The 21966-nt window shown below is 34.6% G+C and overlaps 1 protein-coding gene across 6 annotated transcripts in view; it reads right to left on the bottom strand.

Annotated features, from left to right (window-relative positions):
• Positions 1–21966, bottom strand: part of LOC111414869 (NMDA receptor 2) — a 165273-nt gene that overhangs the window by 82293 nt on the left and 61014 nt on the right. For all 6 annotated transcript variants that reach the window (XM_071196248.1, XM_023046324.2, XM_023046323.2 and 3 more), the window contains one exon: positions 15004–15244. In XM_071196248.1, coding sequence (XP_071052349.1) covers positions 15004–15244 — 241 coding nt within the window. The remainder of the gene's footprint in view (positions 1–15003; positions 15245–21966) is intronic.

Genomic DNA, 21966 nt, shown 5'->3' on the forward strand with positions numbered 1-21966 from the left:
TTAAAAAATACTGTTAAAATGCACGTTCCCCTTTTAATTTATAAGAGCAAATGTACGTAGATTGTGTTCTTACACGTTTGCATTCCGGACGCAACGTGCATGTCGAGGCTTAATTAAAACGGTGAGAACATAAAATTGTTCTGTAGCCAGAAAGTCTGGTTTGAGTTAGATGGAAAAGGGAATGGGAACATGAGCACTTCATGTGGAACGCCCGCGGTTAAATGGTTGGCATAAATTTCGTTCGTTGTAATACAATTTTCAACTATCAAACCGAGAAATGGGAAACGACCGAGAAAATTTTCGAACCAGATGGTGGAAATTGTTGTTATCTACGATCTGTTTTTTAAATTTTCACTTTTTAATTTAATCTTCTTATACAAAACCCGTCGGGTTTCGAATGCATATTAAATAAGAATCTATGTTCCACTTTTATCAACTATTCTTAAATTTATTCAAAGGATAAATCCAGTTGTTAGTTATTAACAGGAACATGTGCAGGAAACATGTGTTGGTATACGAACACAAATTCTTCTCTAAGTCGTGAAAATAAACTTTGAAACTACAAGATGGTATCTACACCATTGCACATACATAGTAATATGTCAAAATCTCAAAATACAAACAGTGAAAGAAGTAATTGCTCACCAACAAGGGTGGTAGAATCTCAAGGACTAATTTGAAACGATGGGCGAGGATGAAAGAAAGAACTGTCGTATTTTCTGGTCCTTTGAAATAACGGGTAGCTCGAAAATGAATATATAGATACGTCTGGCTGTTGTATTAAAGGCTCCAAATAGTAGTAGAACTAAATAGATTCGTCACTGAAACCCATATTGACTGTAAATTTACATTACAAATCTTTTAAAATTTAATCCAGCCTCTACTACATAGTTTCTAACACTTTTAAGAAACCAAATTTCTTTCTGATAACGGAGAAGTTCGAAAAACCCTGCTGTCATGGACAGAGCTTGGATATCAAACAAATATCTTGATTTCTCCTGTTGTGATGATATCTAAATTACGACTATAAAATGGTAACAATAAGAGATTATTCTTTTTAAAGAATAATTGTTATACCTCAATAGAAAAATAATGTTTTGAAGTAGGAATGAGAATTATTTGATGGCTTTTCTATGCTCATCATCAAATAACTGCAGGAATGTTTTTGATTGGAAGTAGTTAGTTAGTCAACTCTAAAAACTCTCACTGACTCTTTGGAGATTAGTTTTATGATTAGAATCACGGAGTAATAGTAGTAATTAGTAATAATTACCGATATATTAGACTACTAGTAATAGTAGTCTGTAATTAGAATTGATTAAATGACGAATGTGCATGTGTCACAAAAATCAGAAAAATATTCAGCTCTAGTAATAAATTGTTCTAACGATTTATTTTTCGCTCTACATGTATCGAGTTATCATAAGATAACTTAACAAGATTCTTTTCTTCTGCAGAAGTGAATTCAGACGGAGCAATACTGTTAATGGCTTTTGAATCCAAGAAAACCTATCGACATTTTTATTTTGAAAATATTTCTCAAACCACATAATTAGCCGTGATAAGTACTCCTCTTAATATCTTTATATTTTTATATCTTTAGACAGATCAAGTTCATTTAACCTCAAAAAAAGCTGCAATATTTGCACCTGATTTAGTGTAGGGTCCAGATGCTTTCACACAAGCGCTGCTCTATAAATAATGTAATAGCTCCACAGCGTAGATGGTGATTTGCTTGAAGTAAGTGCATCCTCCACAGTAACCAGACATGGAACGACCTCTACAGAATAACATTTAGGCCAATTAAAACTATTTTCAGATAAGAATCTATCCCGCTCCTGCAGTAATGTTTTCAAAACAGAAGGTCTTCTTTAATGTTATTGCCATTTATAAACCGCACATAGCACATTAAATAAACATCTGTAGGCTCAATTAATTGTAATCCATGTTTGATACATTTTTAGTTTTTCAATTTATTGATCGTTGATGTCCTCAACCATACCAAACGCATAAAGGCACTTTTCAAAGTAGCTTGTCAGCAGACTTACAAATCAAGATATTTACCACATCTATAGCAGCCAGTACAATTAGTTCCTTTGCAATGACGTGAAACTTCATACATTTCGATATTCTACAAACCACCTTCGAAGATATTAGAAAATTGTTATTAATAATAATGTTTATTTGTCGCAAAGAAATGTGCGTACAATAGTCAACAATACAAGAAAATAATAATAATAATATTCAATAAAAAACGTAATTTCGCTTCTTAGTAACAATCGCTTCACTTTTCCTCTGAAGATTGGCAACGGCAACTCAGAATAGGCTGGTGGTAATTTATTATATAATTTTATGCACATATAATTACTGCTTTGTTGTGCTCTCTTGATGCGGTGCTGTGGAATGACGATCCTGTTCTTCTGCCTAGTGTCATGTTGGTGGATATCACTATGAGATGAATATCTCATTTTGTTCTTATGCAGAAGGGTAACTGCCGCCAGTATGTAGGCGCACAGTTAATATTTGCATAGCTTTAAATATGCTTCTGCAGCTATCTCGCGGTCCTGCACATGCCAAAGCTCTAAGGGCTTTTTTTGCTGGATTAAGAGCTTGGAAGTTTGAGGCGATGATCCCCACACCTCGATGCCATATTGAAGTATGCAATTAAAGTGGCTGAAGTAGGCGATTCTAACATGCTTCATGCATTGAGATAATCCTTATTCTTCTGATGAGGTAGGTTCCTGTGTCTAACTTTTTTGTAACGTATTCTATATGTGAATTCCATTTCAGATGGGAATCTATGTTAAGACTAAGGAATTTAATCGTATGTCCCTTATCTGGCTCTCTATTGGTGAGTATAAGTGATTGCGTCTTTTTTTCATTCAGTCTTACCTTATTGCTGGCGAACCACTCTTTCGCTTCCAGCTCGACTTTTTCGGACCTTCCGAGGAGTTCCTGTCTGTCTCTAGATGTCACCAACAGCGAAGTATCATCAGCGAAAAGGCACGTCAAATCAACCGTTAAGTTTTGTGGTAAGTCATTGATATAGATCAGGAACAAAACCGGGCACAGAACAGATCTCTGTGGCACTCTCTGCCCTATCTGTCTTCTTGCCGAGAATCTTCCTTTCCAGTAAACCATTTGTGTTCTATCCTGGAGATATGTCTTGAAGAGTGAAAGTGAAGTAGCTTAGCGGGCAGAATCTGGTGGTCGACGCAATCAAAAGCCTTTGTCAGATCGCAGCATTTGAGTAGTGCTTCTTCCTTTTTGTTAAAATCATTTGTTATCAGTTCCAAAGAACCCGTAACAGCTGATGATGTGGATCTTAGCTTTAGGTAACCGTGTTGCTCGGTGCTAAATATGTTGTGACTTTCAAGAAAGTCAATCAATCGCTTCTTTATGACTAGTTCAAAGATCTTGGATAGTGTTGCTTGTATTTGTTATTGATGCAATTTTGAAACATGTATATTTTGTTGTTTCAGATCTTTTAACTTCCTCGCTAACATATCAAGAGGATTGCCAACCATGCTTGGTTTATAATTTTATACAGGGTTACCACACAAGAAATTGTAGATGTTTTTCACTTTGTATTTTGCATAATTAGAATGAGACAGCTTCTACAATACTTTCGAGGCACCCCTATGGAAAGACCATGACTCCTCAGGGTTACGCAACACACTGTTTAAGTATCTTTGATCTAAATTATAATGATTCATAATGTCTGCTGCTCACATTAATGAAGAACTTAAACTCTAATTCACTAGGTGCTGAATTTTTATATCAGGCCAAGCACGATGAATTGTTACATTCTATTCTGGCTTTTGAGTTCGAAGCATTAATAATAATATACACATTGACAAGATTTAGGGATTGTAATCGCAAAAATGTTAACTAATTGTAAAAAGTAAATAATCATGTGGAAAAATCAGAAGACGTTGAACTAAAATTCTTACAAATTATGGGGATGAAATTTTTACAATGCTTAAAAATTTGGGATAATTGGATTTATATGTCTGAATAATGAATATCGAAAGCTGTTGAGGACATTATTTTTGATGTTTATTTAATGATGGTGAGATTTGATCAATGTGTTCCTACATTTATTAATACCTTAACTTCTCTCGTTCTACGAACAACGTTGATTTCAAGCACAACGTAGTTATTTCCTTTCATGAAATGATTTCATTTTTCTGTGTTCATCTTTAATCAAAATAACAATATCGCCTCTTTTATAATCTTTAACATAAATTACATAGTGTTCTTTCAATTTGTTTTAATTGATTTTATACTTTTTCAATGTCGAACTTAAAAATTTTTTTTTTCTGATTTCTTAGCTTTCTTATTGTTATCTTTATTGATTTTCTCTTCAGGTGTAAAATTATAGTTAATTTTATTGATTCCTTCGATGCAGCGCATGTGGTACCTAGAACATCACAGATCCGGTGCCCTGGGCCTGGTAAAATTTTCCATGTTGAGTCAAATTAAGACGCAAGCTCGACTAGTGGTGATGCGCTTTTGTCAATTCCTTTAAGTTTTAGCGTTTAAAAATGACGCGATTTTATCTTCCTTCCACCTCCTTCTTGATTGATGTTCTTATTGATAATGCACTTTCTAATGTAATCTAATCGATCGAGGGATTTGAACAAACGATGGAAAATAATGCTTAAAAACTGTATACCGTGAAATATTTAAATAATTGCTTTTTAAAAATCAATGTTTGCAAGAATATTTTTGAAGATGCCATCCTGGAACTGGCGAAACCGGTAAATTGAAAATAATAACTTCTTCAATAAGTGCAACAAAATTTAATTTGATTTATTAATATATTCAGGTTTTCAGTATTTACTCTTGACGATTACGGGAAGACTTTAAAGACAGTAAAACTCCCTAATATAAAATTAATTCTGTTTTAATTAATTCACAGAAATGACTGAAAGGATATTATATTGAATTTTATGTTGAATAAATTTTCTCACTTTATTAAATGGAAAATTAATAAAGCCCATCTTCGGAATAAATTAAATCGACCTTCTAAAATAACATTTTTTTTCGTATAAAAAAAAATAATTATAAGAATTTGAAAAGTTAAACAACGACAATTAATATTTTACATTAAGCTTCTTCTCATTTACCCCTCACAAAAACAGGGGTCAGATGAACACGATTAATGTAGTAATAATTTAAAACCGTATACCTTAGGTAAACTTGGGTTCGTTGATTACTCTAAGCTCAGCAATTCGCGCGGTGTTGCGGCAAATTTATTACCGCAGGAATCCCCCTTCGTTAATATTCAAGATGGATCGGGTCGAATTTATCCGAGAGATTGTGGGTCGAACGATTTCCATAAAATAATTCCATATGCATCGCATGGAACGTTCCCTTCCACGGTCTTGAAATCATTTTCCGCGTGAAAACTCCACATAATACGTATTCTACCATATGAAAAATCTCGAAAATTGAATATTTTGTGACGAAAATTAATTACATGTGCGCAGCTCGATGTCTCGATCGTGACGTCACGTATACGTAAGCAATTACTATTTCACCCTTTGAATTAGCAAATGCTTAATTTATTCTATTCATGTTTTGTAATGTTGTTAGTTTGAAACTTCAGGTTCATAATATAAAATAAAGATCTTGATTGAGTATAGCTGTGTCTCTTAGTTCTAGTTCAATGAGACATATGCATCAATCTAACGCTGAATAACAACTAAAACTAGAACTAACACTAGCATTAGAACTAACACGAGACCTAGAACTAGAATAATTCGAATTTAGTCGTACGTCTCTTAAGACGGCTAAGCCCGAATGTTTCTAGTTCTAGGTCTAGTGTTAGTTCTAGTTTTAGTTCAATGAGAAATATACAACAATTTAGCGCTAAACTATACCCCAAGTTTATCTATGAGCATGGAATAAAGGAACTTGAGTGGAATGGACTTAAATGTACTGATGTATTAAATAACGGACCTTGAGGTTTTACTGTAATTTTTTGTTATAAATCAAATTCGTATTAGATTTCCCAAGGGATATCTTGATATCTATATCAAGGAATTGAGTTAGATTATAAACCCTGAAGCTTGGCAAAAACCGCGAACTAACTTGTCGTATGTTCGCGTGGAGAAACCCCTCTAACCGTAATAAAAACCCTCGGTGCCTGTAAATCTTGGTTTATTTATTCTCGGCAGCGGAGTCCCAGAATAAAAAACCAGTGGCGTCGCCCGGCTCGGTACTTTCAACTTTACACCAGGACTCGGGAATAATACTTTGTTTATACGAAAATTTATCGTGCGCTTTCTCAAATGGAACCATTAAGGATGCCTTTAGAGGCGCAAGATTGCAAGTTTCCAGCTGAATATTGCCATAACCGCCCATAGAGTCCTCCGCTTCGTGAAATATTATCCGGGGAATTGAAAATACTAGTTCATTTTGCTATTTTTACGTTTTTGTTTTTATTGTGTATTCTTATTCGTATTGAATTCAATATTAAAATTGCAGCAAACCAAAACCAGGTTTAATTTAACATTTAATTTTTACATGTACAATAAAATTGTATGAATTCAGTATCACTGGATTCAAAGTTGTTAGATTCAAAGTTTGATAAAAAATTGATCGCTATGTAATAGGCAATTTGAGTATCTAGATTTCATATCTATTTCTATTTTTAGAAGCAAGTTTTGAAAAAACTTTTCCTACTTTTATTTATGTTTCAACCAAACCACGTCCTTCTCAATTTCGCCCGTTAACTTCGAAATCGTATAACCAACCGAGCTTTGGTATTTATAGTGACAAGAATAGAAAAGTTCATGGTGTTTAACGAACTCTACAAAGTTCACTGCTTAACTTTATTTCAAGTAAGGTGTGGAGATTTAGAACGAACACAAGACGCAACCCGAATTTAAAACAACTTTTTAACGATCTTATCGATTTTAAATTCAAAAACTCGAAGCATTTATAACACGTATCTTATAAATGTGTAATATTTTGTGCTAAAGGTATAATTTACTGTTTCTACTTCGAGGCTATTCTTTCACGTATTTCTCGACTTTACGTGGAGAAGTAATCGAAACCGCCGTTCTGCCAGCGGCTTGCATCTCGTTCTTGGAGTCACGTTCTAACCAAGAATAATGGAAGTCCTTTTCGTGAAAAAGTGGCAGAAACCGTCGTCCATTTGACCCGGACGCTTTTTCCTTCCGGCATCGCGTACAATATATGGAAGAACGTGAGGGAAAACAAACAATGTGTGAAAAAAAATCCCCATCCCTTATCATTATAAGAAATCTTCATGTCACTTTAGTGGAACGAACCTTTCAATAGGTTGTATGGGAAATTTGAGATTTTATTTTTATTGATTGTGTGAGATTTTGACAAAAAACTGGATTCTTATACAATAAATATCTTTTTTGATTTAATTCTGAACAAATTTTATTTGAATTTTTTTTGATATAAATAATAATTAATGATGTCACCCCAAAAAACAACCTTTTAGTTTTTTTAAGACGAAATCTTTATATCTCCTATGAGGTGTTTACCTTGTCTCTTTAATGTAGATTTATTACATAATAAACTGTTCTTTTATAGCACAACTAATCCTTTATTTTACCCTTTAAAAGAGACACAAGGTCGAGAAAGGGTACAATTTAATGTGTCAACATAAGCCTTTATGACAGAAAAAGAATCCATTCCAATTCAGTTCATTTTCCCGACATTCCGGCGAGCGAAGACGAATTACTGTGTGCGACAAAAGGCTATAATCCCTTTTGGATGGTAGCAGAAGACGGTCCTAGTCGTGAGCATCGAGACGAATTGGATGAATTTGCGAGGGCGACAGACGGAAAACTATTAGGGCTGATGTACGCGATTAGTACGACTAGCTCCTAGCGAATCGAACAAACTTGAACGTACGAAGACAAATCACGATCTTCCAATACGTTTAAGAAAGAATCGAGACATAAATTTGTTTGAAAAAAATAATTTTTGGTCTTATTTTGATCAAATTATTAATAGTTTATGTCATCATGAACGTATAAGAAGTACTGAACTTTTAATTATTAATAATAGTTTAAAATAATGGCTTCAAATCAATGGGTGAAGAGGTATTTCCCAAGTCATTATTTAATACGCTAGTTCATAACGCTAGGTTTATAAGATTTAATGAGATCTTTATCAACATTTCAGAATTGAGGATTAAAACTTAATCCTTAATTAATCAATTTCTATAAACTACAATTAACAAAATATGTAATTACGTATAAAATTACTTGCTTGGGTTGCGCAGTGGGTGGACTAAGTATCTCCCTGTCTATACAAAAGCTTGAATTTAGCTTTTAATTAATAGTAAATGCATTACAAGACTAGCCTGTTAGAATAAAATATCTTAGAACGAAAGAGATCAAGATATTGTGATCAAAATGAGGATCCAAAACATCCACATGGGGCAGAAAATCTAAACAACAGAAAGAGCTCAATTCGAGGCAGCATTTTACTGCACAACCACTATTTACAAAACATTCTTAATGCTCGAGTGGCCAATGATACCGCCTAGGGAATAAAACAGAAATACAACGAAAGAATATTCAATGAAAATGGAGAACTTCTGCTCCAGAAATTAACTAAGAATAATAATACATGCTAAAGTAAACAACTTCAAACAGAGGAAGTCATTAGTAAGAGGAAAGTTAACATTAATACAACCAAAAACACCACAGCAGAAGCTATTTTACCTACAAACGCAGACCGACAACCGAGACCGTAGCTGAGTGTAGGAAACGACGTAAACTCCAGAATGAAAGAGAGAATATTTAAGTAAATTCACCAGCGATATAGACTATGACCTGTATACAGCTGAAATTGGAAAAGTCTCCCAAATCAGCCACTCAACGAATATATACACGTAAATGTGGCGTAAAAGGAAGATTTGGAAAAATATTTTAAATATCTATCGACGTTAGTCAATCAAAGAAAATTGAAAAGCAGAAATATCAGTTCCAGGAGCAATGGAATGACATTACTGAAAAATCTTATTATAAATGCCGAAGTACAGCAAGGCTTTAACAAAGGTCGCTTAATAAGGGGCGCTATTCGTTAACAATTAAAAGTAAAATCTATTGAGTTCAACACACTTATTTATCAATGCTTTGTCGATTTGTAGAAACTATTTGCTAGAGTGCGATAGGGAGACGTCTGGACCTGCTGATACAAAGGGGTGGTACATCATAAACATAATCATCACATTGGCACTACATATGTTTTGTGTTCCCATCGTTGACTGTAAGCCCAGCTCTTCTTGATTCTTCGTCAAACTGCGCAAAGCTCCCCACCTAATCCCTCAGCAGAACAACATTATCAGCATTAACTAAATAATTCTGTAGTGTTCTTTCTCGGTACTCCCTCCAGGGACAAATTAGAAAATACACAAGAAAGAGCCTTGAAAGAAGCCCCATGAAAGGACTCCTTTTGTGGATAGGACAGATAAGTGTCTTATGCCTTTTTTTTTCTACTGTACTCGCTGATTAAAATTTCTTAGATATTAGGGATCTTACTTTACATGCGTTTCAACATCGATCGCTGATTTAAAAATTATCAAGTAATTTCTAAACTGAGAACAGTAGAAAAAAAGTTCATCTTACTCGTGATTGAACATTTAAAAATTCAACATTGATGTAGAAAGAACTGTGTCAAGTAGGTATATCAAGTATATTTCCACTTTCTATTCCTTGTTTTTTCATTCTTAATTATCACTTTTCTTGTTACTCATCCGTTCCACTTATTTCAAGGCTAAACATATATTTGATAATGCTCAATGCATTCTCACCAAAATCATTAATCGTGTTCGTTCCTAGCTTCAATGGTTTAGTCAATACCTATCTCGTACGGTTCAAACTTCTCGCGAAACGTATTCCAGGTAGGAGAACCTCGGTAGATTCATCAGTCCCTTGGCGCTCCTTGTTTCTTTAGAAACTGTGTAATGTAAAGTTCATGTTAATATTTTCAAAAAGGTTGTTCACTACTTATTCCCCACCGTGTTTATGTAAAATCAACGTCAATCTCTTTGTTACAAAATCGCCTTAAATTGTTCAACGTCGGAATGATAAAATGCAATATCTCTGGACGCTTCACATATGAGTTGGTTGGCGACTTTTATTATTTTCGCCGATCGAAACTTTTTTCGATTTTTCCCCCGTTTCAATATCGACTGCATATTAATTCTTAAAACCCATAATTCTTGAATTAAGACCATTTTTACCTGATGAATCGTAATTGAATATTTAATGACTCGAATTTTTTTCCAAAAAGTATTTCTGTCTTTTGGGACCATTCCAAATTACATGGCGCAATTTCACCGCATTTGAATCTTCAATGATTCTAGCATCTGCATTTTCGCATAAAACTGCAGATATATAACTTTACCAAAATTGTTATGCGTTGTGTTTCTCTAGAGAGCATCGTAAATTCGAGACGTGATGTTTGGTTCTCCAAAAAGCTTTGAATAAAAGAAATTTCTAGTTTAAGTGGGGTTTTCACATTAATCATTATTTAATTCCCGAATTATTACAAGACGATAGGGATAAATTTGTAGTTCTAATTTGATTTTATTAAAATGCGCAAGCCATGTTTTTTACCCCAGCTTTGTAAAATTTGATAGAAATAGTATTTTATTTCCGGGTTATGTCATACCTCACCTAGTATGGCATGTGAGATTAATCCACCTCGTATGCGGAGGTTATAGCTTAATGTTAATCTTAAGAATTTCATTCTTTGGCATATTTAATTGAAGTCACTAGAATGTTAAGGACGTTTTTCTACATTATGTGGAGTATTCTAAGAGACTCTAGAGATTCTAAATATAGAGATACGACAAAAGAGAGCTGTTTGAGACCGCAAGATTTCGGTGTGATTAAGTCGATAATTACGCCAGAGAAATTAAGAACTTTATTTAAACTTTGTTAACTCCTGGTTTGATGACAATAAATGTAAAAAATATTGATATCTGCACAAATATTGAAACTGACAGCGAAATTGAGTGCTGAAATGCGGATTTCTGCGATAACATCATAATCAAGAAGATGTCGTACAATATAATTGGACACGTAATAAGATGTGTCGGACGTTGTAATGAGATTTATTGTCCCTAGAACTGACCACCGATATATGGCACAGAGATTTACACTAGAACTTTATTATTCCAACTGAAAAGAAGATGATTAAGGCTAATAAAGACAATAATGTCCTTATGCTGGGTCAATGCATAAACATCGTCCGCTCATTTATTAACACATGATAAATGGTGCTTTAAGAGTGAATAGACGTCCTATTGAACTACTTTTCCATGTTTGGAGTGTTTAACAAGAGGTTACATCGCGGTGTATTTGATGAGGGAAATGTAATAATCTGTTGCGTACATTATGTGGTGAGTGCTTCGGAAGTATGGCGGAGGCGCCGGGAATCTGATTCTAACAGTGAAAAACACACCACATTTCAAAGATTTAGAAATTGTTTGTTGACTGAAGGATTTTTTGTTTGTTTGATTTGGTTCAATTAGATTAATCAATCGTAAGCTCCAATATCACAGGTCTAAGCTAAAATTAGGAATAGTTTCTATAAAGGCGAAAGGCATGTAACTTAGAAATAATTTAATTAATTTTGGGAAGAAACCGCACGAATTACAATTTCCTTTCATGCAAAGCTTCAGGGTACTCGCCAGTTTTGTGTGTATAGGTATCGATTTTAGCACCTCGACCGCATCCGCTCTCGACTAAATTGCTTGTTAGTGGTTTAACGTTAAAAATAATCAAATTTGCACTATTTGAACATTCAACTTTTGACAATTTAAATTTACTTCTCTTAATTAATAAATTATTTATTAATTTTCCTTTTTTTAATCACAACATTATTTACTATATTATGCATTTTGTTATTGTCGGGGTTCCAAAAACAGAATTATAATATTTGCTACACTTAGAGGAGCATATTTTAATAAATAAACTATGAATTATGAAAATTAGTTTACTGACTCTAAACTAATACCTTTTTAGACTTTGTGTACTATATAGTATGAAAATACAGGTTGAATTAAATTAAATTCTACGATTGCAAAACGAAATAATATAAATAAATAAACAGAGCATGAAATGTAACTGTCCACTAATATTCATGCTCTTATAATCCCAGATACAATATTGCGTAAAATACGAATATTTATCAAAATTGTGGCATAAATTAATTTGGATTACATAATAATTTTAAACCAACCCACATAACATATTAATCAATCCGTAAATTTTTGTTATCATGTTTTAATTTTGTGGGATGTTTCTGTTTATTTTCAGCGCAGCGTTGAACCGTGATGAAACCCGTGAAGGAATTCAGAAAAATTGTGGCAGCGCAGCAAAGTTAATTGCCAAGAAAATTAACGGTTCGTATATACTGAGTGGGTGAACGTTTTTCTTTATTTGTTTGTACTTTTTGTTCGTGAAGGGCAATTACACCACGACGATTGTGGACACACTCGCACCCCTCCGTGAAAAGTTCAATTAAATTTTGAAATGGAATCCACACCAAAAACGAAGCTTCGTCCTTTCAAGTATTTTCTGTTATATGTCACCAACATAATAAAATTTTTCATTTAATTATAAATGAAATATTTATTGAAAATGGAATTTTTAAAAAAACATTCTTTTCCTAGAGTTACATATGTGATATATATGATAAGCACTAAACATGTATGAGCAAAAATGATAGTAAAATGATAAAAATGATAGGCAAGGAAGAAAGTGTTTCGAAACCCAGATATGCTGTGGAATCCAATCGTGGAATGGAAGGTGTAAATAAATAATAGCTTATGTTGTATGTTCTAAGTTACCTAATTCCGCAAAGCAATCAAATGTAAATTTTGTCTTTTGCTAATTCCTTGACATACAGCAGATTATCACTAAGTGAGTTACCAAGTCAATTGCAGGAAAAACATTGGCACGTTTTATTAGTATTACATTTTCCAAAATGGCTTGAAATGTATCATACTTTACGGAATTGTTAATTTATTATTTTATAATGTTTCTTAATTACTGTACATTAACATTATATATCAGCCTGATTAAACATTTACATGTATAGCAATGTAAGCCATAAAAAGCATGAATCCCCTCATGCACCTCTAGTAAAGGAAGGAAATCTTCCACTTTCAAGACATTGTGACTGTATTTATGTCACTGTTTGAAATACAGTCATAATGTATAGAATGATACAGATGAGACAATAAACAACATTATAAAGTTTTTCTATTAATGGTATCTGAGTTCTGTAAATGTACACTGGTCGAGAAGCTGGAATCGAGTAAAACAACGCTGAAACCCAAAACATATACAAACTACGTTTGGAATACCAACTGATCACAATATCGGAAGAAAGAGCTGATGAATTCTGAACAGAGATCTTCTTCTTCCATTACTACAGTCTGTGGACTTTGGGTTACTTTACAACACATTACCAAGCATCCTAACATCTTCCTTCACATCATCCTTTTATAGTTTATTTGGCTTTCCTCCAGGTCACTGTCCCATATGGTATGCATTCTACAATTCTCTTCGCTCCTTAGTCTCTCAGCATCTTCTCCAGATGTCCCAGCCATGCTATTCTCTGTACATTTATGCGTTGTATTATTTTGCACCATTGATGAGCTGGTCCAATTCGTAATTCATTTATATTCTCCACATTCCAGCACCATCTTGTATCAGTTCTCTCTCATAATCTATATATCAAGCAACCATTTCTGGACAAGAACATCTAATTTGTAACCATCTTTCAGTGTTTCATTCAAAGCTTTGAAAGTCACAACCATGGCATTTATGAAATACGTCTTCAAAATATTGAACTACGTCATCAATATAATAAGTTTTAGACATTCTCCGTGCTGTATATATTGTCCAATGAAAATTGAGTGGGCCAGTAGGCATTAATTTAAGGATCATGCTATGGCAAATAACCAGCACAATTTGAAGTTCACCGTTTATGTATTTGAATTCCACATACAATTAATCCATATACAAATAAAGTATGTTCAGAAATGTATGAATATAAAGAAAGTGAAAATAATCTTTTAATACAACGATGTGATCTCAAATTTGCCAAAATTTTAACTTCATTTACTTATTCGCCTTGGTCTTAATCACTATCAATAAAAGTTTTATGGCAATCATTGTCATCAGAGTTTCAAACAACAAATTTTGTACCATTTCCCATACTTGTAAATAATATTAAGAACACGCAAAACATACGAGAGAAGTAACAATAGTTACAGCATCGTGCAGTAATTATAAAGTTTAATTGCACTAAATAAAGTACGAAATATTTGGGTAACGTTGTTTCAAAACTAATAGTAAGGAGTATTTTATACAGCAGATGGTGCCCCTTGCATTGGACGAAAAGCAGATACATTGAAAGCAAAAAAGATTGCGGGGAAATTCGATCGAAACTTTAGACACATTGATAAAATATCTCTATTATGAGCATGGGGGCTCTGTTATTTTGTAAGTGGCGAAAATAAAAAATTGAAACCTTCTCTACTAAACAATAAATCAATAACCGTAAAACACAAACAAACATAGAAATGCTAATTTGATCACAATTTAAAACATGTTAAAGATGTTAAAAACAGCAATGAAAAAATAAAAAAAAAGATTTTTTCCGATAACCTACAAAAAACAGTAAAAACCTCGCATTTCCACAGTTTCACGATAGTTTATCAAATCATGTATTTGCGGAATTCAACGTATCGAAACGAATTGATTCGACGTTTCAATTGTTTCGTTTGTATTCTTCTTTTTCAGTATCAATATCCGCTTTGTGTAAATACATCATTTTGCTCATCATGCTGTGTACATTTTCAATAATACCTCATAATGTCATCACGATGGTTGAATTATTAATGCTCAGCTAAATATGTATTTATTTAAAAAGTAAATAGTAGTATCAAAAAACTAAAAAATTATAACTATTTTAGTAACTTACCCAACATTCCAATCGGAAATTGATTCGGTGGTTGTTGTGGATTCTCAATGACACTTTGCGTCACCACCCAAACATAGTTTTCTCCGATGATGCCATAATCTTTAGCGGCCGAAAGTATCGTGATCGCTTCTTTTCGTGTGCAATACAACAACATGACCCTGGAATCGGCGTCTACTAAAGCTTTGATGTCACTTCCTTCCGAAAAGAGTACTGCGTTCAGTATTGTGAACTTGAACCGATCCTGAAATGAGAATTTTTTCTTTAGTACACCTAAAGTAATCTTAAACCATTAAGCTTTGAAGTTTCCAGGGAATTTTCTACCTTGAATCCTAAAAGGATGGGATTACGTTTAAGCACAATCGATTCGATCCCTATCCGTTAAATTATAAATTGTCTTATAAAATTTTGTATTTAATTTCATTTGAACTAAAATCAAATCAATTGAATTAATTAACAATAAATTTAAAATTGCCACATAATGCTATAAATGTTAACGTTGTTGGTGTGTACAACACATCGAAACCAAAATTTCTGTAGTGTAGGATAATCGTTAACAACAGTTACAACGGGATTCTCTACAATCGCTGGATGGCAGCAATGTTCGGACTCCCCGCTCTGCCGCAATTTGCATACGTGGCATAAGTAATTCCGGGTAGTTATGGTGGGATGGCGCCAGTTACTGTGAAAATGGGTTAGAGGAAAATTGCGTAAGATTGTGCGCGTATCGTTTTCCAGCGGTAATTTAAACGGTTTGGGATTTTGGGATTATCCTCGCGCTTTTAGGCTAATTTACTGTTTTATGCCTTTTATCGCAAGCATAAAAATGGATTTAGAAATAATCTTGAGAAATTTATCATTTTTAGTAGACCACAACTTATATCTTATCACTTGACACTGTTAATAACAGCAATTGTAATAATAGCAGTCATAACAAAAACAATGACACAGACAACAACAAAGATAACGCCAAAATGGAAACATAAAATTTCCAATACGTTTACAATTTTGATTTATGCCTAAATCAATCTTTTGTGTAAAATTAAAACTAGGGTTTGACTGCTTTACTGTTTCAAATCAATTTCTATTTGATGGAGTTTGGCTTTCAAAGCACGACAAAAAAGCACATGGATTGAAATTTGGCGATATATTTTTAGTCAATACTTTAATATTGACATTGTAAAACCTGATCATAGAAATACGGTGTACTCTGGTTATAACGAACCCTCAAGGGACCTGAAAATTGGTGAAACCGAAGTTTGTTATAGTCGATAATTTAAAGAAAACATGAACTACATTTTTTAAAATAAAATTGGAAAAACATAAATTTATTTGAAAAATGAACTCAGAATACCGGCAACAAGTTCTTTAATATTTTTTTTGGTCTCCGCCAAAAGCTCATTCCGAAGGGAGAATTTTCCAAGCAGTTCGAAGGGGCAGCCATGGGATCTCCATTATCGCCAGTGATAGCAAATTTCTACATGGAATTACTCGAAGAAGACGATTTGAAGAAGAGCCAGTGGAAACCTAAACTATGGCTCCGATATGTGGATGACACGTTTGTGATATGGCAGCATGGTCAAAAACGGCTCCAAGAGTTCTTGGATCACTTGAACTCTCAACATCCCATGATTAAGCTTACCATGGAAACTGCCAAAAAACTACCTTTCTTAGATATGTTGGTCACCAGGACGACAAAAGGAGATATAGAACTTGGTGCATATCGGAAGAAGACCTATACCAACAGGTACTTACAGGCATCATCACATCATAATCCCCAACAGAAGAGATCCGTGATCCGTACTTTATGTCAGCGAGCATATGTGAAGGAGATAACTTGAAGAAGGAGCAACACTTTCTACAAGGCGTGCTACAGAAGAACGGATACACTTTGAGGGCCATCAAGCAGCGAAAGCAGAGGGAGGACGCGGTAAGTACAAAACCTCTTGGATTTATCTGTCTTCCCTATGTTTCAGGTGTAACGGAACTAATTGCCAGGCACCTCAAGAAAGACGACATCACAGTGCAGTACGGGACGGTCAGCAAAATCCGGAACATACTACCGATAGCCAAGGACAAACTAACTCCATTAAAAGGGGCGGGAGTCTACCGACTATCGTGTAGTTTTGGGAAGATTTACGTTGGCCAAACTGGACGTAACGTCGAGTGCCGCATCAAGGAGCATGAAAGGGATGTAAGGTTGAAGAAGATCCAGCAGTCGGCGGTTACGGAACATTGCCATGCAGGATACCGAATATACTTCGAACAAACAAAAGTGCTCGCTAGGGACAACAGATATTACCAAAGACTGACAAGAGATGCCATAGAGATCCACCGACATAGAAATAACGTCAAGAGAGAGAATGGCTGGGAGCTTAGCAGAACATGAAGATGGTGGTAAACACGAAGACCTTCACCTGCTTCACACCGGACGCAACGCAATTAGTTAATAATTAGCTTGTAATTAGCTTTAATTGATTATTAATTACTTTTCCAACTTATATGTATATTGTTCCCGATTTTCGATTTCTTCACTTCGAACCAGTTTCTGAAGAAGGTTGCAACATGGCATCCGAAACGTCAAACCTTTTCTTAAAAGACGAACGGCAAAACCGGAAAGTTTTTAATGTTAGTTGAATTAACACAGACCTTGAAAGCCTTCGTACTTATAGTTCTTTAATTTGTTTAAATTGTTGCAAATATCCTTTTAATATAGAGAAAACATATTTCTGCACATTTAGCGATTATAATATTGTATAATATCGAACTACAATAACTTTCGTAATGGAGGAAGATTCCACAATATTTTAATAATTTCTCTTTATATAGGACTTCCACAATTCTTAAATGTAAAGCTATGGAGTTTTCATAAAAAACAGGCGATGCTTTCAGGGCTCTAGCCTAAGTCCGATCTTGAGGATATGTGCGATAAACAAATACTTCGGAAGGACGAGGAAGGTGTAAGACGTGGGGATAGACCTGGTACAGACATCTTCCGGCGATCTGGTCATCTTCTTGTCCGATGTCTCTGTAAAGAAGATTGAAAGGAAGTTGGAGAAGGCCTCCTGGATAGAGCTCTGTGAGTAAAGGAATGTAAGGCGAGGAATGCCACAGGAAATCTTGAAGGATTATTTAGCGGTGTGAGAAAGGTGAGGAGTCAAATGCATAGAACGGTAAAGGGCAATGTAAGATTGGTGTCTGATATGAAAAATATATAGTGTTGTTATTGACACTTGGATATGTCAGATATGTGAGGGGCAGAAGCCGGTCTGAAGGGCACATTGACAATTATTGCATTGAAAAAGTGGGGCGTTGGTAAGAGGATGAAGAAATTGATCGTCGAGCGAGTGGTAATGCCCGCGCAGATGTACTGGCTGAACGGAAGGGAACTAAATGCGGCACAGAGATCATTTGTATTGTGAGCTACGATGGCCCATAGAACGGCGCTGACGGATGCTATGTAAATATGTCTGCGGTGGAGCCTCCGTATTTGGTAGCCGGAGCGGCGCACAGGTTAAAATTGAGGGAGAGAGTGTGGAAAATGAGATTGCCTATGCATCTCATTTTCCGTGAGTGGTGTTATTGCGAGGAGGATGGGGACGAGGGGCGAATAAGAGGGGTAGATATGAAGGATGTTGGGAGACAGCAAAATCAAAATCGAGGACACTGCCACTAGCATTCAAAAGAATATTTACGCCATCAGGTTATATGAGGACTGGGTGGAGTCAAGAGAAAGTGAAAGATGTAAGGTGTTGAATGGCAATATAAATACTATGGACTGGCTGAACATGCGTAAATGCAGAATCCGGAACCAAACAAGATAGCGAGGGTGTTTGTGACGGTAGGACAAAGGAGGACAGGATAGTGAAACTGGAATGGACGAGAAAGAAATAAGAAGAGTTAATAAGGTGGTGAGAAATGTTGTGTTGGAAAGGGAGGAGAGGATGTGAGAGAGGTATGGAAAAGGAGATGGAAGGAATCGGAAAAACGTAGAGAAGCTTATGGTCTTACTAGAGAAGGACTAGAACTTTTGACTTATCCATTTCATGCGTACTTGAAATGATTGAACTTACGGTTTTTGTCATATCATGTTGGAGTGAAGGCTAGGAGAGTTAAAAGGAGGATAGAAATAAGGAAGACAAACAGAGCGCGACATGTCTGGTTAGAACTTATTGTTGGGAAGGGAGAGGAGTAACGTTACATTATGTATATTAACCATGAAAGTTTTGAGCTTTGTTGGTCTGAGCATTTCTTGGTCTATCTTAGGTTTTCAAATTTGCAGTAAAATAGCTAACCTTGAAATTAGGTTATTTCGGATGAAATCTTTTAGTTATTCTTTTTCATCAACTTTTGCCACACTATTTTCGTCTACGAGTTATTAAAACCAGTCAAAACCTGGATTTGCTTCGGCTTGAGAATGTTAATTTCCGCACTGTTTGCGTTATGCAGAAAGATGGGTTAATTTAATGCGGAATCTAAATAGGAATTTAAAATTGGAATTTTTGGATTTCTTGCATTTTGACAATAACCGTCTCATATAACTAATTCTGGACCCCAAATTGTTGTTACATTTTTTAAGTATAGATCGTAGATATTCCATCGGCTCGTCTCCCTCTTTCACTTTACCTTGCATTAGATGGAGAATTGCAGATTTGGTCACCCCGAATATCATACCAATTTTTGTGGCCCATTCAGAAACTATCTTGATAGGTTTCTTCGTAATAACTATTTTTCTTTAGACAACATGAAATAAATAACTATTTATTTCTTTCTATTCAAAGTTATTCAACGTAATATCAATGTTAGAGTATGAAGCAAAATAGATCCATTGAAAAGTTAATTTCTTTCTCTCTTTACTCCTAAATTAATTGGGTTCTCTATTTTTTACCGGACATTCTACAATATTTGTGAGCCATTTCTAGATCAAATCGTGTATCTTTCAAAATTTGTAACATTAATTACCAGGGAGTGTAATTATAGACCTTCTTGTTATCTACCCACCCTATCGAGAACTCCTCGTATAGGTGACTGCGTCACTAAGGATTATCGCTCCTATTAATATGTTACCCCTTACTCTTGCTACACCCTTCTTCCACCCTCTCTATTCATATACATTTATCCACATAGACCCCATCGATTGCGACATTCTTTCCTGTGATGTAGTTATAAATATTTTACATGCGAGATTAAGGTACTGATTTTTGCTACAGAAAATTGTTGAAAATCCGTAAAAACTCTTATCGTTAGAAGGATCCGTATAAAATTGAATAGCTGCTTCAACTAATTCAACTTTGTGACAAGATTAATAATAGTGGTTACACAGTTGGGAAAAAACAAAGACAGTTTTAAGTCGTTAATTGGAAAATTAATTTCGACATTACGGTATAAAATCTATAAGCTGGCGTGGATGGAATATAATTAGGTAAGGTTATTGATTTGAAGGAAGCGATTTGGGAATATAGCTCCAAATTGTGAGATTATAAGAAAATCTTAGTTTGTTAAAAATAACAGAAAATTAATTTTCAATACCGTATACAATCGTCCTATAAAATGAATTAACTGACATAAATCTATTTTAGATGTAATTTAATTGGTAACATCACTCGAAATTATTCCCAAACCTCCTGAAAACCGCTCGTAACCCATCAAATTTCCATTTTGGGGTCGAGATTACTTGCTTAAGAGGAACCAATTCAACGTCGACCCACGAAAACGATCTGCCAATGCTCCCCCGGTAATACATGTGCAAATTAACCTCCGCAATAAATTAGTTTTCGGTTTCCGATTCTACAACTTTGTTGAGATATGTCACAATCACAAAGAGAAACTTTGTATATCCACGAATCGTGTAATTGCAATACGACCTAATTGCGATTACCTACTAATTATTGTTGCACACAGTATTCCGAACAAAGCTAAAATCAATTATACTTTAGCAGAAATTCGAATGTCACAAACAAAATTTAAGTTAAACATGAATTTTAATTAGTTGTTTTAATGAAACCTTTCAATTTTAGTCAATAATGGTTCGATAATTCTCTTTTATAGTATAAAAGCACGTTCGTTTATTCGATTCGTATGCAAATATAGAAAGAAAAGCTTGGGAAAGTGGAAATAATAGATAATACCAATTCAGAATACTAATAAGAATCAATAATTTTGAGGAAATATCGTTTATTATGGTCAATTGGCGTAAAGGGTAACATTTTCGAGAAATTAATATGTCCCACATGCCGTCGTTATAATCCACATTAACTCTCAAGTTCGGTCTGAACTTAAATGGAAACGTGTTCGCAGTGCACGAGACCGTAATAGACTTAAAATGACCCGGGAGCTGTCTCGTGGACGTCCAAAGAATTCTCCAGGTACCAGTACGTGTTACCACTGGATATGTGGTCTTGCATTTTTATAAAAGTATTTTTTTAAAAAGAGTTAAAAAACGTAATCTAATATATTATAAAAATCGTATTTGTTGCAATATGATTCGCGGAAAACAAGGATGATCTCCAGAGGTTATAATGATAAAATCATACACCAAGAAATGAAATTCAAACATTTGGGCATTAAAATATCAAAAAATGTCACAGTATGGCGAAATAAACATGTTAGAACTGAAGCCAAAGCCTGGATATACAAAACCGCAATTAGAGCTATATTAACATATACAGCAGAGACTCGACCAGAAACATCCAAAAGAATACCAGAAACTACAGAAATTAAAATAGTGCGTAGAATACATTGAGAATAATTTGGGAAAACATTGATGGACAGAGAAAGAAGTGAGAACATTGGAAGAAGAAATGGAATGAGCACATCGACCGAATGACAGAAGAACGAATTGTGAAAATAACACGGCAGAAATCACCATCAGGACGAAGAAGCATTGAAAGACCTAGAAAAAGATAGAACGACAACCTTTCAAACGATTAGGAGGCAAAAAAGTGAAGAAAAACAAACAGTTATGCC

This window comes from Onthophagus taurus, chromosome 1 (assembly GCF_036711975.1).
Source record: "Onthophagus taurus isolate NC chromosome 1, IU_Otau_3.0, whole genome shotgun sequence".
NCBI lineage: Eukaryota > Metazoa > Arthropoda > Insecta > Coleoptera > Scarabaeidae > Onthophagus > Onthophagus taurus.